The sequence below is a fragment of the Panthera uncia genome (assembly GCF_023721935.1).
Source record: "Panthera uncia isolate 11264 chromosome A3 unlocalized genomic scaffold, Puncia_PCG_1.0 HiC_scaffold_11, whole genome shotgun sequence".
Lineage (NCBI taxonomy): Eukaryota > Metazoa > Chordata > Mammalia > Carnivora > Felidae > Panthera > Panthera uncia.
In genome coordinates, this window is record NW_026057578.1 from 13178285 (window position 1) to 13194558 (window position 16274).

General features: G+C 49.3%; 1 protein-coding gene across 1 annotated transcript in view; it reads left to right on the forward strand.

Annotated features, from left to right (window-relative positions):
- Nucleotides 1–16274, forward strand: part of SULF2 (sulfatase 2) — a 91529-nt gene that overhangs the window by 15448 nt on the left and 59807 nt on the right. Inside the window, exon 2 of the mRNA XM_049649924.1 lies at nucleotides 4787–5026. Within this exon, the coding sequence (XP_049505881.1) occupies nucleotides 4787–5026 (240 nt within the window). The remainder of the gene's footprint in view (nucleotides 1–4786; nucleotides 5027–16274) is intronic.

Below are 16274 nucleotides of genomic sequence, written 5' to 3' on the forward strand. Positions count from 1 at the left end.
CATTCCTTTGAGGAATACTTACTGAGCACCGACCCTGTGCCGAGGGCCGCTCCAGGCCTCGGGGCTGGGAGGCCTCAGTGACCGGGCGCAGGCAGACAGCAAGATAAATATGTAAGTGTGTAAAAGTCTGTGGTTAGTTACAGATGACAGTTATGGAGTCAGAAACTTAAGAAACAAGGGAGGGGTCTCAACTGTCAGGGGCAGGGAGTACAGACGAGAAGCGGGTGATCGCACAGGCCGTCAGGGTTCAGGGGGAAAGGTCTTCCAAGCAAAGGAGCAGCAAGGCGAAGGCTCTGAGGCAGGAGCAGGCCTGGCAGGTCTGAGGGCGGAGACGAGGCCCCTGCCGGACGAGGTCTGGACCCAGGAAGGCCTGTGGAGGACTTCAAGACTTTGTTCTCCGGTGAGTGGGAGCCCCAGAGGGTGCCAAGGAGAGGAGGCGCTCTGGCTGCTCCGTGCAGAATAAATGGGCAGAGTCCAGTGAGGAGGCGAAGCAGCTGACCTAATTCGGAAGAGAGAGGATGCCCAGGGAGGAGGGCAACAGGGCCGGATGGTGGACAGGCTTTGCTGATGGATTCGATGTGGGAACAGAGAGACGGGACCAAGGAGTAGCTAGATTTTTGCCCACGTAGCTGGAGGAAAGGGAAGGAGGCATGAGGGGGCAGGTGGCAGCAGGAGCTCGGGTTAGGGTATGAGGCACTGATGGTGTCTGAGAGAATCCCAAGCAGGCTCTGCACTGTCAGCACAGAGCTGGATGCACGGCTCGAACTCACGAACCCTGGGATCACGACCTGAGTCAAGATCGAGAGTCCGTTCTCAACCTGAGCCACCCGGGCGCCCCTTCCGTGGACTTCCGTTAATCAGCTGTAATTGGTGTGTGTGTGTGTTTAAGAAAAAGATTCAGGGCACCTGGGTGGCTCAGTCAGTGAAGCGTCTAACTTCAGCTCAGATCATGATGTCACCGTTCGTGGGTTCGAGCCCCGCGTCGGGCTCTGTGCCGGCAGCTCAGAGCCTGGAGCCTGTTTCGGATTCTGTGTCTCCCTCTCCCTCTGCCCCTCCTCTGCTCATTCTCTGTCTCTCCCTGTCTCTCAAAAATAAATAAACATTAAGAAATTCTTTTTAAAGAATATTAAAAAAAAGAAAAGAACAAGATTCCGCTACCCTAAATGAGAGAAGCCAGGATTAACTGCTCTAAGGAAAGGAAAACTAAACCAGTCGACTAAATACAAGCCAATACTGCTGCCCCCTGAGCGTTCTGACAGGCGACTGGTTCACTCCCCGTTGAGGCAGGAATTGTGTAGGTGTTAAGGACGTGACCACACCAGTTGACCTTTTGTGTTGATCAGTAGTGGAGGGAATCACTTGCCCACGGCTGGCGTCCCTGATATTTGGTGATGTGCCCCCGTGCTGCTCCCACCGCTGGTGTGCCAGCTAAAGTCACCTCTGGGATGACCAGGGGACCCAGCCTCCAGTCCAGGACTCTTCTGAGCCTCCTTGAGGTCGAGAATTGACCAAGTGCTTGGGATCTCAGTGCGTTTCCTGGGTGTATTTACGCTGCCTCCCGTGCGGTGTGAACCGTACGTTTCTTGAACCTGACTCCAAGCACCCGCCGTCCCCGCCGGACAAGCCTGGGTTTGAGCCCTCACATCACGCTTCCAAAGGTGTGTGGCTTTGGGCATTTCGCTCTCTGTCCTCAAAAGGGCTGTTGAAAGGATTAAGTAACACGGCGCATAACACGTGCCCAGCCGTGCATACAGCCGGCACTCGGCCATTGCGATATTAGCGAGCATAACGATTATTATTGACCGATAACACTGCCCTCTACCCCACGGAGAAGCTGGACCTGTCTCATCCACTAAGTTATGTTAGGACGCTGCCAAACCCAGGCCTTCAGGCGCCTGGCGGGTACGTGAATGGGCAGATGTGGGATGTGGGACCATAAGTAGCCGTGGCTAGGGTAGCAAACCAGAGAACGCAGGATGGATTTCATGCTCTTTAAAGGCAGAGTTTTCGAACCCGCTGCGCAAAACACACATGTCTAGGAATACGAACCACCTGGGGCTCCTGAGTTCTATAGAAACCTCAAACAGTAAGATCAGATCTTCTGTTAATTTCCAGACGTTTATTGAGAACCTACTCTGTGCCAGGCACTGTTCTAGGCTTGGGAATGTAACGGCAAACAAAGCAGGCCTAAATCCCTCCCAGATTCTGGGCCAGGGAAGGCCTCCCCTGAGATACTTGACTTTTGCTCAGTAACCTGAAGGAGGGAGCGCTCCAGGCAGAGGGCAGAGCTCCGGCAAAGGCCGCGAGCCGGGGACGTGGCTAGTGTTCAGGCTTGGGCCTCGGGTGTCGTCGGGACTCCGATGTCTCGATTCGTGGTAAAAGTTCAGGGTAGAAAGAACCCATCGGCGAGTGGGAGGCCTTCCCGGAAAGCCTTCCCCAGGAGCGGCCCCGAGGCTGGTGAGGCCCCAGGGCTCGGCTGAACCCTGAGACTGTGCCCTGCTGGCTTCGCAGGCTGGACCTCGGAAAGCCCATGTCATCTGTCCCCTCCAGAGGGAGGTGTCATACCTGGTAGCAACCTTGTAGTTGCCTGCAGTTACAACTGTGTCCCCTGGGGCTTCTTGGAGGGCGTGTGACCTTGAGGATAGATGTTCACATGGTTCCGGGCCTGATAATTCCTGTTCAGTTCCTCACACAGAGCTGGCTCTTTCCTCCACCCACCGCTGCCAGCCTTGGCCAAGAGGCTCAGGAAACACACCTGGTCCCAGAAGGGCCTCCCCTATAAAAACCAGCTCAAGTGCTGCAGGGGGGGTGGCCAGGCCTTGCTGAGGAGGTGACGTCGAGTTGAGATCTGACTAAATGGGATAAGCCAACAAAGGGATGTCTCAGGAAGAGTCCCAGCAGAAACGGTAGCCAGTGCAAAGATCCTGGGGCAGGGATGGGAGTGGAGCATTTGAGAAACCATGAGGAGGCCAGTGTAACCAAGTGAGCAAGGGGGAGGGGTTGAGATGAGGTCAAAGGAACATGGGAGGTGGCTTGGCAGCAAGGACGAGTCTGGAAGAGTCTGGAAGAGTCTGGAAGAGTCTTAGGCCACAGTAAGGAATTCCGGTGTCCTTCCGAGTGCCACGGGAAGCTATCCGATGGTTTTAAATAGTGAGGAGATATGATCTATGTTTGCCTCAGGGAAGCTCTAACTCTATTTCCGTCCCTATTTGGCAGAAAGATGGGATAAAAGAGCCATATAAATCTCCTTTTCATTCTTCGCCTGTAGGGACAGAGTGCTGAGGTAAGAGTGATTAGTTTTTGTTAAAACCTCTAAGGGGCTGTTGGTGATTGGGCTGGGCACCTCTCCAGTAAAAACTCCAAACGCCTGGTAGACTGCATTGGCTTACTCTTCAGTAGTTCTAGAAGCCAGAAGTCCGGAATCCACGTGTCGACAGGGTTATGCTTCCTCCGAAGGCTCTAGAGGAGAATCCTTCCTTCCTCTTCCAGCTCCCGGGGGTCCCGGGAGTTCCTTAGCCTGTGGCTGCGTCCCTCCAGCCTCTGCCTCGGTCCTCACATGGCCGTCCCCACCGTGTCTGTGTGTCTTCTCCCTTCTGGCTCCTACACGACGCTTGTCATTGGATTTGGGGCCCACCCCGGTAATCCAGAACAATCTCCCCCCAGGATCCTTAACTACACCTGCAAAGACGCTTTTTTCCAAATAAGGTCACATTCACAGGTTTTGAGGGTGACGACAAGGACGTATGGAGGGTGGGGGAGAGTTTGCGTCACTCAGTCCGCGGTAGACTCTAAGAACTCTAAGGAAAAGGAAGGAAACTGAGGGTGGGAGGAGGAAGAGAGAAAGGATTTCCCTTGAATATTTCCCTAACCCTACTAAATATCCTGATACCGGCCATAGGTTTGCGCATCCACTCTGCAAACGTTTATTGAGTGCCTACTGTGTATCACACCACGAGGGCGTTGAGAATTCAGCACGGAGCAGGGCACGCAGTCTCTGCCCTCGTGGGGCCCTCAGCGGAGCAGTGACCAGGAAAGCACCTGTGCACAGTAGGTCTCCTGCACGTTAGTTTCCTTTCCGTCCTGAGCGCCTTTCGCTGCTTACAGCTTCATTCGCGAACGACAAAAGGCGCGAACGAAGCCACGATACCTAGTGGTATGCGATTAAGCCCTAATAACACCTGCAGCATGCATACGACGCGCTCGAGGGAATCAGAAGCCAGTGTGATCACTGGAAGAGGTGTGGCTTGGCCGATGGCTGAGTCTGGAGAGATGTGGGAAGTGGATTCCAAACTAGAAGGACCGTGTGGACAAAGGAGCAGAGGAGTGTTCAGGGAGGTGAGCCAGGTGGGTTGGCATGACCAGATTTCAATAAAAACGAACAATTCTTGGGCAAGTTCCAAACAAAACAAAGTACAATCTTCCCTTGGTTTACATAGTGGTTGCTTACCAAAAAAAAAAATAAATACACTGCATATTAATATCCTGCAAAAAAAAAAAAAATGTTTTGTTTATATGTATGACAAACAGGTTTTTATCTGCTCCCCATGAGCACGCAGCGGGACTGGGGACCCAGGATGTTTCTTGCACAGGACTACCCCACAGTGCCTCGCTGGCCCATGCTCACAACTAACCGTTGTGCCCCCCCCATGTGTCCCCAGAGATTTCCAAAATGCACCCCCTCCCCAGGGATGGGGTTAAGAACCACTCAGCGCCTGTCCCCACTGGTCGCATGGCCCACCGGGCACCAGCTGGGAACGGCCGCACTCACCTTGGCTCCTGGTTGCAGGTTCCATGCAGGTGATGAACAAGACAAGGCGCATCATGGAGCGGGGCGGGGCGCACTTCGTCAACGCCTTCGTGACCACGCCCATGTGCTGCCCTTCGCGTTCCTCTATCCTCACGGGGAAGTATGTCCACAACCACAACACCTACACCAACAACGAGAACTGCTCCTCGCCCTCCTGGCAGGCACAGCACGAGAGCCGCACCTTCGCCGTGTACCTCAACAGCACGGGCTACCGGACAGGTAAGGCGAGCCGGGGGGCCGCGGGCGGGCAGGCGGGCGCGCAGGCGCCCCGACCTCAGACCGGCATGTGGACCCTGTACTGCAGGGGTTGGAGATGATGTCAGGCAGCCCGTGGACCGCTTCATTTTAACTTAAAAGCGTTCGCTTATGCCCGTGGGCCCTAGGAAAATACGACACGAGGGGGCGCCTGGGTGGCTCAGCAGGTGGAGCGTCTGACTCTTGATTTCAGCTCAGGTCGTGATCCCAGGGTCGTGGGATTGAGCCCCGCCTCTGGCTCCACGCTGAGCATGGCACCTGCTAGATATTCTCTCTCTCTCTCTCTCCCTCCCTCCCTCCCTCCCTCCCTCCATCCCGCTCACACAAGCTCGCTCCCTCGTTCTCTAAAATAGAAGAAAAAAAAAGAATAAGAAAAATAAAATATTAAAAAAAGAAAAATTCAAAAATGATTTGCCTATAGTAGTGAAAGAACGTGACCTTTTCAAAGCAATTTGAATTTTTTTAATGAGTCCACTTAAAATATGAAATATAATACAGAGAGAGGCTAGAAGTATTTATGTGTGAGTTTGTATTCACCATGTGTTATGTTAGGGACCGGTTTATTGACTTCAGACCATCAGCATGGAAGAAGGTTCCAGAAGAACATTGGGGTGGGAGGCAGGGATGAAAATTGGTGTGGAAAATGGACAGGAGCACGTGTGGGACTGTGTGGCCACTCTGCAGAATGGCCGGGAAATTGACATGGACGGCTTGTCTACACTTGGCCGTCTACACTACCCAGCACGCCCCACCTCTCCTGTGGTCAGTGCTGCAGAGCTGTATCGTGGATGGATACAGAGCAATTAGGCCTTCCGGTCTATCTTGCAGGAGGTACCTTGGTCGGTTCCCAAGGCTCACCTGTCAGGCTGCTGGCCTGGGGCAAAGACACAATTACAAACACTTACCTCTAGCACCATGCGAAATTCCTCCAAAACTCCATTAAATTGAATTTTGAAAAAGTAAACACTCCCCACCGAGAGCCGAGCGAGGCGATCGTGAAATCAGACATTGCGGCTGGGATGCTGCCACCCTGAGAAGTCGCGTCCGAGTGACCAGGGGCTTGTTTCCAGGGGAGTGACAGGAGGGAGGGATTGACGCCTCCCTCAGCTGAGTTCAGAGATGAAGCAGCCTTCCAGGCTGGGGGTGCTTTCCCTGGGATACCCATGTGGCTGGCGGGGCACGTCGGGGTGGGGAACAAGAGGAAGGTGCGTCTTCTTGTGGACTGATTCTCCTGCCAGGGTCACCCAGAAAGCGGGGCCTCCTGAGAGAACTCAGAAGGCCTCCATCCCATGCGTATAAGCTGGTTGGTTCCTGGATCTCTGCAGAAAGCCGCACGTGTCAGAGGTCAGCACGGGCCACCGCGCAGCTGGTTGTGGGGACCTGCATGTAAATAAAGAAGCGGGACACGGGGGTCCCGCAGCACACCAGAGGGCACCTGCGGAAAGGGGCATCTTCTACACCGGTCCGGATAATTATAGCCATTCGTGCCCAGGGGTACCAATCTTCGCATATTTCTAACCTGAATGTGTAGCTGAAATATGCTGATATAAGGGGGGGGAAAAAAACGTTGCCATCATCAATTTCTTAAAAAATGTACACCGTGGGCCAAACAAAAGCTTGTCTGAAGGCAGAGTATAGCTCACAGACCCCCTGTAGAACATCTGACTGAAAGGTCTGTGTAGAAAACTTCCGATTTGGATGCTAAAAGAACAGTAAGGACCCTAAGGTGTTCTCATCAACACCCTTATTTGATAGCCAGACAACTGCAGCCCGGAAAAGAGACGCGCCCAGAGTCCTCAGTTGGGGTGCTTGTGACACAACCAAAATGGAAACCGAAGACCGTGGGAATTCAAAGCAAGTTTGGAGCATCCTTCACACTGAAAGGAAACACATACCCTGTGATATCGTGGGCGCTCCTGGTGGGAACCGGTGACTAATGCCTTAGAATCATACAGCTGGCACAAGAAAAGGAACTATTTCAATAATAAACGTTCTTCAAAATTGATTTCCCAAACTTCGTTCTTGAATTTGCACACATCGCCGAAAAGCTGTCTTCCCAAAGACTTGCTTTCATCCAACTATGCTTACTCGGTATCGCTTCAGTGAAGACTGGGATCATAACGTCCAAGCGTAAATAGCCATACACAGATCATTTACATTTTTCGTAAAACTGTCCCTGAGAATTTTATTCGTTACAGTTAGAATGCCTCTCTGTACAAGAGACCCTGCTGCAGCGTGACTTTCGGAACTCAGGACCCTGAAAATGCCTGTTTGTTCTGATGGCCTGATGTGCTCCTGGTCATTAAATAGCAAGAGCTATGTACCCTGTATACTTTCCCTCTTTGCCCTGGCAGCTAGGAAGCTCTGACTTGAGTTTTATATTAAGTTGCTATTTAAGGTGAAAACATTTTAAAGATACCACTAATAATGTTAGTTATGCTGGTCATTGTTGGTTGATTGAGGAAAATGACAGGAAACTAATGAGTTGAAAATTCCTCTTAGATGAATTTGATAGGTATGACTCACATTAGAACGTATAACAACCTTAGTCTCCCAAGGACCAGTGGTCAGCTGCTCTTTCTGGGTCTTTAGGCACATTAAACTCTGCATTCTCACGGGTATTTAGCAAAGTTGGTTGAGTTGGATTTACGTTTGGCTGTGTATGAGACCCAAGAGAGCAATCACTTATTGCTTGCAGTTAAAAGCCCGTGCTTCTAGCACTCTCAACAATAGCCAAATTATGGAAAGAGCCTAAATGTCCATCAACCGATGAATAGATAAAGAATTTGTGGTTTATATACACAATGGAGTACTACGTGGCAATGAGAAAGAATGAAATATGGCCCTTTGTAGCAACGTGGATGGAACTGGAGAGTGTGATGCTAAGTGAAATAAGCCATACAGAGAAAGACAGATACCATATGTTTTCACTCTTATGTGGATCCTGAGAAACTTAACAGAAACCCATGGGGGAGGGGAAGGGGAAAAAAAAAAAGAGGTTAGAGTGGGAGAGAGCCAAAGCATAAGAGACTCTTAAAAACTGAGAACAAACTGAGGGTTGATGGGGGGTGGGAGGGAGGGGAGGGTGGGGGATGGGTATTGAGGAGGGCACCTTTTGGGATGAGCACTGGGTGTTGTATGGAAGCCAATTTGACAATAAATTTCATATATTGGGAAAAAATAGAAAAATTAAAAAATAAAAGCCCTTGCTTCTTTGGTGGGCCTGCTCCACAAATTGACCAGAGACTCAACCATTTGCTTTTCTGAGAATGAGATATAATTGGTGTCTAACATTATATTAGTTTGGGGTATTTGGGGTATTCAACGTGTGTATATATTATGAAAGGGACACCACAAAGAATCTAGTTAACATCCATCGCCACGCATAGTTACGAAATTTCTTGTGATGAAAACCTCTAAGAATTTCTCTCTTAGCAGCTTTCACATATGCAGTGTGGTGTCGTTAACTGTATTCACCATGGGTACCTTGTGTCCTCATGACTTACTTATTGTACAACTGGCAGTTGGTACCTTTGGACCCCCTTCACCCATTTCACCCACCCCTAGCCCTGCCCACCGCCACTGGCAACCGCCAATCTGTCCTCTGTATCTACGAGCTCAGTGTTGTTTTCTTGGATTCTTACATATGAGTGAGATCATAACAGTATTTGTCTCTCTCTGGCTTCTTTCACTTAGCATCTTGCCCTCAAGGTCCATCCTTGTTGTTGCAAATGACAAGGTTTCACTCACGCGGCTGAATGATCGTTCCTTGTCTACATACACCACATCTTTATCCATTCAGCCATCGACGGACACTTAGCTTCTTTCCATGTCCTGGCCATTGTAAATAATGCTGCAGCGGACGTAGGGGTGCAGATATCTTTTCAAGTTCACGTTTTCATTTCCTGCAGATCAATCCCCAGAAGGGGAATTGCTGGATCGTATGGGAGTTCTGGTTTTAATTTCGTGAGGAAGCTCCGTAGTGTTTCCGTTGTGGCTGCACCGATTTTCATTCCGGCCGGCCGTGCGCGAGGGTTCCCTTTTCTCCACACCCTCACCCACACTTGCTGTCTCTTGTCCTTCTGATAACAGCCGTCCTGACAGGTGTGAAGTGACATCTCATTGTGGTTTTGATTTGCATTTCCCTGATGATGAGTGACGTTCGGCACTTTTTCACCTACCTGTTGGCCACCTGGATGTCTTCTTTGGCAAAATGTCCATTCAGATCCTTTGCCCCTTGTTTGATTAATTGTTTGTGTTTTTAATACTCTGGTTTCTCTTCAGATCGTATAAATCTTTCGCCTTTTACTAATTGTTTGTGTTTTTGCCGTTGAGCCTTAGGACTTCTTTATATCTTTTGGATATTAACCCCTTTTCAGATAAAAGAGTTGCAAATATTTTCTCCAGTTCGGCAGGTTGCCCTTTCATTGTGCTGATGGTTTCTTTTGCTGTGCAGAAGCTTTTCAGTTTGGTGTGGTCCCGGTTATTTATGTTTGTCATGAATTGCCTTTGCTTCTGGTGTCAAATCCAAAAAACCATCGCCAAGACTAATGTCGCATTATGGTTTCAGGTCTTGTGTTCAAGTCTTTAATCCATTTCTAGTTCGTTTTTGTGGATGACGTCAGGGGTCCAGGTTCATTTTGTTTGTGTGGCTGGCTCGTTTCTCCAGCACCACTTATTGAAGAGACTGTCCTTTCCCCATTGTATATTCTAGGCTCCTTTGATGTCAATTAGTTGAGCACATCTGTGTGGGTTTATTTCCAGGCTCTGTTCTGTTACACTGATCTGTGTGTCTGTTTTAACGCCAACGCCATACTGTTTTGATTACTGTAGCTTCGTAATACAGTTTGAAGTCAGCAAGCATGAGGCCTCCAGCTTTGTTCTTCTTTCTCAAGATTGCTTAAGCTAGTTGGGGTCTTTTGTGGTTCCATACAAGTTTTAAGATTATTTGTTCTACTTCTGTGAAAAATGCTGCTGGAATTTGAATAGGGATTGGGTTGAATCTCCATTGCTTTGGGTACTGTGGGCATATTACAGTATTAATTCTTCCAATCCATGAGCACAGAATATCTTTCCATTTATTTGGGTCTTCTTCAGTGTCTTTCATGAATATCTGACAGTTTTCAGCGTATGGGTCTTTCACCTCCTTGGTTAAATTTATTCCTAGGTATCTGATTCTTTTTGATGCAATCGTAAAGGGGATTGTTTCTTCATTTTTCTTTCTGATAGTTCATTGCTGGTGTATAGAGATACAGTGGATTTTTGCGTATCGATTTCGTATCCTGCACCTTCACTGAATTTGTCTATTCTAACAGTTATTTTGGGGTTTCTATGTGTGATATCATGTCATATGCAAATAGTGAGAGTTTAATTCTACCTTCCCAATGTGGATGGCTTTTCTTTCTTTTTCATACCTAATTGCTCTGGCTAGGACTTCCGATACTGCATTGAATGAAAGTGACAAGAGTAGGGGCGCCTGGGTGGCTCAGTCGGTTGGGCGTCCGACTTTGGCTCAGGTCATGATCTTACGGTTTGTGAGTTCAAGCCCCGCGTCGGGCTCTGTGCTGACCACTCAGAGCCTGGAGCCTGCTTCAGATTCGGTGTCTCCCTCTCTCTGCCCCTCCTCCACTCACACTCTGTCTCTCTATCTCAAAAATAAATTAAAACATTAAAAAAAAAGTGACAAGAGTAGGCATCCTTGTCTTACTCCTGATCTTAGAAGAAAGGATTTCAGTTTTTCACTGTTGAGTGAGTTAGCTGTGGGCTGATCCTATGTGGCCTTTATTGTGTTGAGGTACTTCTCCTCTATACCCACTTAGCTGAGAGTTTTCATCATAAATGAATGTTGAATTTCGTCAAATGCTTTTTCTGCATCTAATGAGATGATCATACGGTTTTATCCTTCACTTTGTTAACGTGGTGTATCACATTTATTGATCTGCATATGGTAAACTGTTCTTGCTCCCCCTGGATAAATCCCATTTGATCCTTTTAATGTATTGTTGGATTCCACTTGCTAATATCTTGTTGACAGTTTTTGCATCTATGTTCATCAGGGATATTGGACTGTAATTTTCTTTTCTTGTGGTGTCTTTGGTTTTGGTATCAGGGTGACGCTGGTCTCATGGAATGAGTCTAGCAGTGTTTTCTCCTCTTCTGTTTTTTTGGAGACATTTGAAAAGGATTCATATTAATTCTTCTTTAAATGCTTGGTAGAACTCACCAGTGAAGCTGTCTTGTCCTGGACTTTTGCTTGTTGAGAAGTTTTTGATCCCTGGTTCAATCTCCTTAGTAGTAAGTGATCTATTCATATTTCCAATTTCTTCATGATTCAGTCTTGGTAAGTTGTGTGTTTCTAGGAATTTATCCATTTCTTCTACGTTGTCCAATTTGTGAGTGTATAATTGCCCATAGTACAGTCTCTTAATGATCCTTTGTATTTCTGTGTAACATCTCTCGTTTCTGGTTTTATTTATTTGAGCCCTCTCTCTTTGTCTTGGTAAGTCTGGCTAAAGAGTCGTCAATTTGGTATATCTCTTCAAAGAACCAGCTCTTAGTTGTATTGATCTTTTCCATTGTTGTTTTAGTCCCTATTTTACTTATTTCTGTTGTGATTTTCGTTATTTTCTTCCTTCTGCTAACTTTGAGCTTTGTTTGTTACTGTTTTCCTGGTTCCTTGAGGTGTAAAGTTAGGTGCTTTCTTTGAGATTTTTCTGGTTTCTTGATGTTGGCATTTATCGCTATGAACTTCCCTCTTAGAACTGCGTTTGCTGTATCCCGTAGGTTCTGGCATGTTTTATTCCCATTTTCATTTCTCTCAGGGTATTTTTTAAATTTCTCTTGAGTTCTTCTTTGGCCCAGTGGTTGTTCGTTTTATGTTGTTTACTCTCCACACATTCGTGAATGTTCCAGTTTTCTTCTCATGATTGATCTCTAATTTCATACCATCATGGTAGGAAAAAAGTTGCTTGATCTGATTTCGGTTTTCCTAAATGTATTAAGACTTGTTTTGTGGTCCCACATATGATCTATCCTGGAGAATGTTCCATGTGCGCTCGAGAAGAATGTGTGTTCTGTTGCTTTGGAATGGAATGTTCTGGAAATCTTAAGTCCATCTGGTCCAACGTGTCATTTAAGGCCAATGTTGCCTTACGATTATCTGTCTAGATGACCTATCCATTGACAGAAGTGGGGCATTCAAGTCCCCTACGACTAATTTACTGCTGTCTATTTCTCCCTTTGGATCTGTCGATATTTGCTTCATATATTTAGGTGTTCCTAGATTGATCAGAGTTTCAGCTGCTCTCCATTTTTCCTTGTACCTCATTGATGAGAAACAAGTCACACGAGCACGCGTGACCGCAGAGGAGGCTGGGAAGGGCAGTCTTCATGCTGGGTGACCATATTCCCAGCTAGAAATTCTTTCCTGTAGAAGGAGAAGCAAAGGGGTGCTGGGGGAAGATTAAAATCAAAGTACAGTAACGGTTCACAGCCACTTGTGTATCTGATACTCTTTTGAGTACAGGAGATCAACATCATAACAGGTCATTTTTGCAGAAGTATTCGGGATTGGATCGGTTTTCGCAAGGGCCTCTCTTAATCCTTTGACTCCTGAATCTCCCCTTGTGAAGTACTTACTACTCCCCATCCTTTCTAACAGTCTCTTCTTCAGTTACCTCATAGACCAGAATTTTGTCAGTGGATTTGCGTGTGCTTCGAGCCGTCCTCCAGCATCCCTTTAATTAATTTCACAAAACCTTGCCTCTTTGACAAGATTTGCAAGCTCATTTTGCAATCCCCGTGCTTTCTGCTAGCCCGTGTTTTGCAGGAAGTGAGCGAGGCAAAGCGGGATAAACAGCAGTTTGTTCACGGGTGTTTCTGTGTGTTGGCTTCTCCGGGAACCTAGAGCTCAATTATAAACACCCTGAAAGGGATGAATTGCCTCCTCGGTTTTTACAAAATGCACTCGGTCCTAACTTTCAGCCCATGTCAGCTGCCCGACCGTGCTCTCTTACCTACCCACGAGTCAGAGTTCTATCGTGTTCTTGGAAGGAGATGCCTCCCCGCTCTTCACAAAGCCATTGAGAGCAAGGACTCTGCCTGGGTTCGAATCCTGATTCCACTACTTTTTTTTTTTTTTTTTGAATAGGCATTTTTTAATTTAAATTTTAGTTCGTTAACATACAGCGCAACATTGGTTTCAGGAGTAGAACCCTTATATACAACGCCCAGTGCTCATCCCAACGAGCGCCCTCCTTAACGCCCATCACCCATCTAGCTAGCCCATCCCCCACCCACCTTCCTCCATCAACCGTCCGTTTGTTCTCTGTCGTTAAGAGCCTTTCTGATTCTGCTTTCTAACTGAGTGAGTTTGGACGAGTCATTGAACTTCTTAGTCTCGGTTACCGCAACTAAGGCTAAGGATGTTACTCAGCTCGTAGGGTTTTGTGAGGATCAAATACGTTAGAACGGTGATCCAGAGTAAGCCCTTAAGCGCTGTTAGCTCCGAGGATGGTGATGAGTTACACAAGCATCGTAGCATCGCACAACCTCCCCCAGACCAGTGTTCCCATGAACGTCACGATGGATAAGCTGATCCGTTCAAGTTGTACACACGGATCCAAATTGGTAGCACACGCTCAACCTGTCTGGTGATCAGTAAAATGCCAATTAAGCCCACAATGGCCATAGCCAATGTTCAGAGGCCCCATCACAGCAAAGTCTGGCGGGGGGCGGGGGGCGGGGGGGAGGGGATGTGGGAAAACAGGAAGCCCCACACATCAGCAGTGGGAATGCACATTGGCACCTCCACGCCAAGAAGCGATTTGGCAATTTCTGGCAAAGCGGAAATAAATCGAGGGCTGTGGGAACGAAGAGGAGGAAAAACGCACAGAGGTGGCAGTCACGGATTTCCACTCCGCTGCTTTGCGGGTGAGGGGGGACGCCTTTTCTGGCGCTTTCTGGCAAATTAGACAGAAGTGTCCATTGTCTTCTCGTGGGGGTCACGCCTTCTCCTTCCATGTTGCCATCTGAGTCTGGCCGTTCTGAGGCTGTGTCCGTGCCCAGCTTCTAGCATCTGGTACAGACGTTCGTAGAGATGTGGGCACTGGTGGTGAGCCTTCAGCCCCTCCCTCATTGTGTTCTAGAATGCACCGGCTGTGGAGGGGGGCACATCCACAAGAGGGTTCCTTTCCCCTCTTCATCCCCTCACCCTGCTTCATCGTCCTTCAGAGCTCCTGTCAGCGCTTAACATATATCTGTATATTTGTTGTTCAGCCTCCCAAGTTGGAACATGTCACCATCCCCCCTTCAGGACCCTGGTTCGAACCCTGCTTCATCCATCTCTCTGGCCCTTTCTACCACTAACATGCGTTCCGCCATTGATCTCACTGGTTACCTCCCTTCTGAAATGTCAGCTCACTGGGAGCCGGGACTACCTGGGCTGTCCTCTCCCGCATCCCGGTGCCTGGATGGAAGAGGGCCTGCCCCGTCATAGGTGCTTGGGGAATCGTGGCAGGACCATCATGGATGAGTCTGCAAATTCCATCCAGAGCCAGCAGCTCCCCCCACCCCCACCCTCCACCAGCTTTCTATGCTCTCTCTTTTCTCTCCTGTCTCTCTCCTCCCCACCCCCCCATCCCACCGTCTCGGCCCCTCCTCCTTTCTTCTTGGCCCTTCTGCACACACACAGAGAAGAAAGGGCTCGGATTCTTCCCGCGAAGCGTCCTCTGGGCCCCTGGTGCAGCTGTCCTGCCTTCACAATGGCGGCCTTCTCTGCACTTGGCCTTTCTCCTGGTTGTGCCCCCCGCTCCCTTCCTCTCCCCTCAAGCGGGCTCACACACGCGTGCACACACTGGTCCCTTCTTCCCTCACCCAGCTGTCCCCAGCTCCGGCCTGGGGGTGTGACCGCCCCTCGAAGTAGACCCACCTTACGAGGCTCCCAGGCAGCCCCCCAGGGCCCAGGCTGGCCCAGGGCACCCACATTTGTCTTTAAACTCCCGATTCAGCGGTCACTCCCTTTCTCCAAGACCTTTAGGTTTCAAAACAAGTAAAACATTGGTGCAGGAGTCTAGAGAATTCGGCTCTGTTTCTAACTCTTTTGTAGCCTTGGGCTGAGACCTGCCCCCCTCTGGGCCTCAGTTTCCCCGTCTGTGCAGTGGAGTTAGAACGTATACGTGTAAGTTATGTGGTGCCTTTAACAGGACTCCACCCTTGAGGGTCAGGTGACCAGTGCCCACACTTTTGGGGGGTGCTCCCTGGGGCCGGAAGAGAAAGGGGGCCACAGGAAAGACACAGATGGTCACGCTTACCAACTTCTCAAAGGCTGGGAGTGAGGCCGGTGGGTGGAATTTCTGTTTGCCCCCGACCGACGCGGGAGCTCTCTCTCTGTCCCTGCCCAGGAGCTGGTGTATGGGTTTCCAGTGGCCTCTGTAACAAAGCCCCACAAACTGGTGGCTTCAAAGAACGGAAATATATTTTCTCACGGTTCTGGAGGCCAGAAGCCCAAAATCAAGTGTCAGCAGAGCCTCGCTCCTGCTGAAGGCTCTCGGAGAAGATCCTTCCTTGCCTCGTCCAGCTCCGGGTGGCCCTGGCAGTCCCCGGTGCTCCTTGGCTTGTGGCCACACTGCTCCAGTCCCTGCCTCTGTGTTCGCGTGGCCGCCTCCCTGAGGGTCCCTCTCTTCACATGGCCTTCTCCTGTCTCCTGTGCGTGTCCGTGTCCAAATTCCCCTCTTCTCGGGACACTTAGTCTCTGGGCGAGGGCCCACCCTAATGACCTCATCTTGATGACCATCTACGAAGACCCTATATCCAAATAAAGTCACATTCACACACACCTGGGGTTAGAACTTGAACGTGTATTTTGGGGGACCCGATTCAGCCCCCATCAGCTGGGGTCTTCCGTGCACGCCGTCTTATTTAATCCCCACAGCGACGCGTTGACCTCCGTGCAAAGCTGCAGAGTCTTGAGTTAAACGCGGAAACCTTGCAAGCAAGCGGGGACCCTCAGAAAACCCGCTGCCTCCCCCTTCGTGGTCCGCTGTGGTCCTGGGTGTGGAGCACTGTGGCCGCCCAGCCCGCCAGCGAGTGGCTTTGGTTCTGCTCACCGGGGTCTCTAACTCCCATTTCACTCAGGGAGTCTCTGACTTGGGTGGGCAGTTGAAAGAGTCGTGGAAGTCGAATAAAAGTGAGAGGCAGGGTGACTACGCTCGAT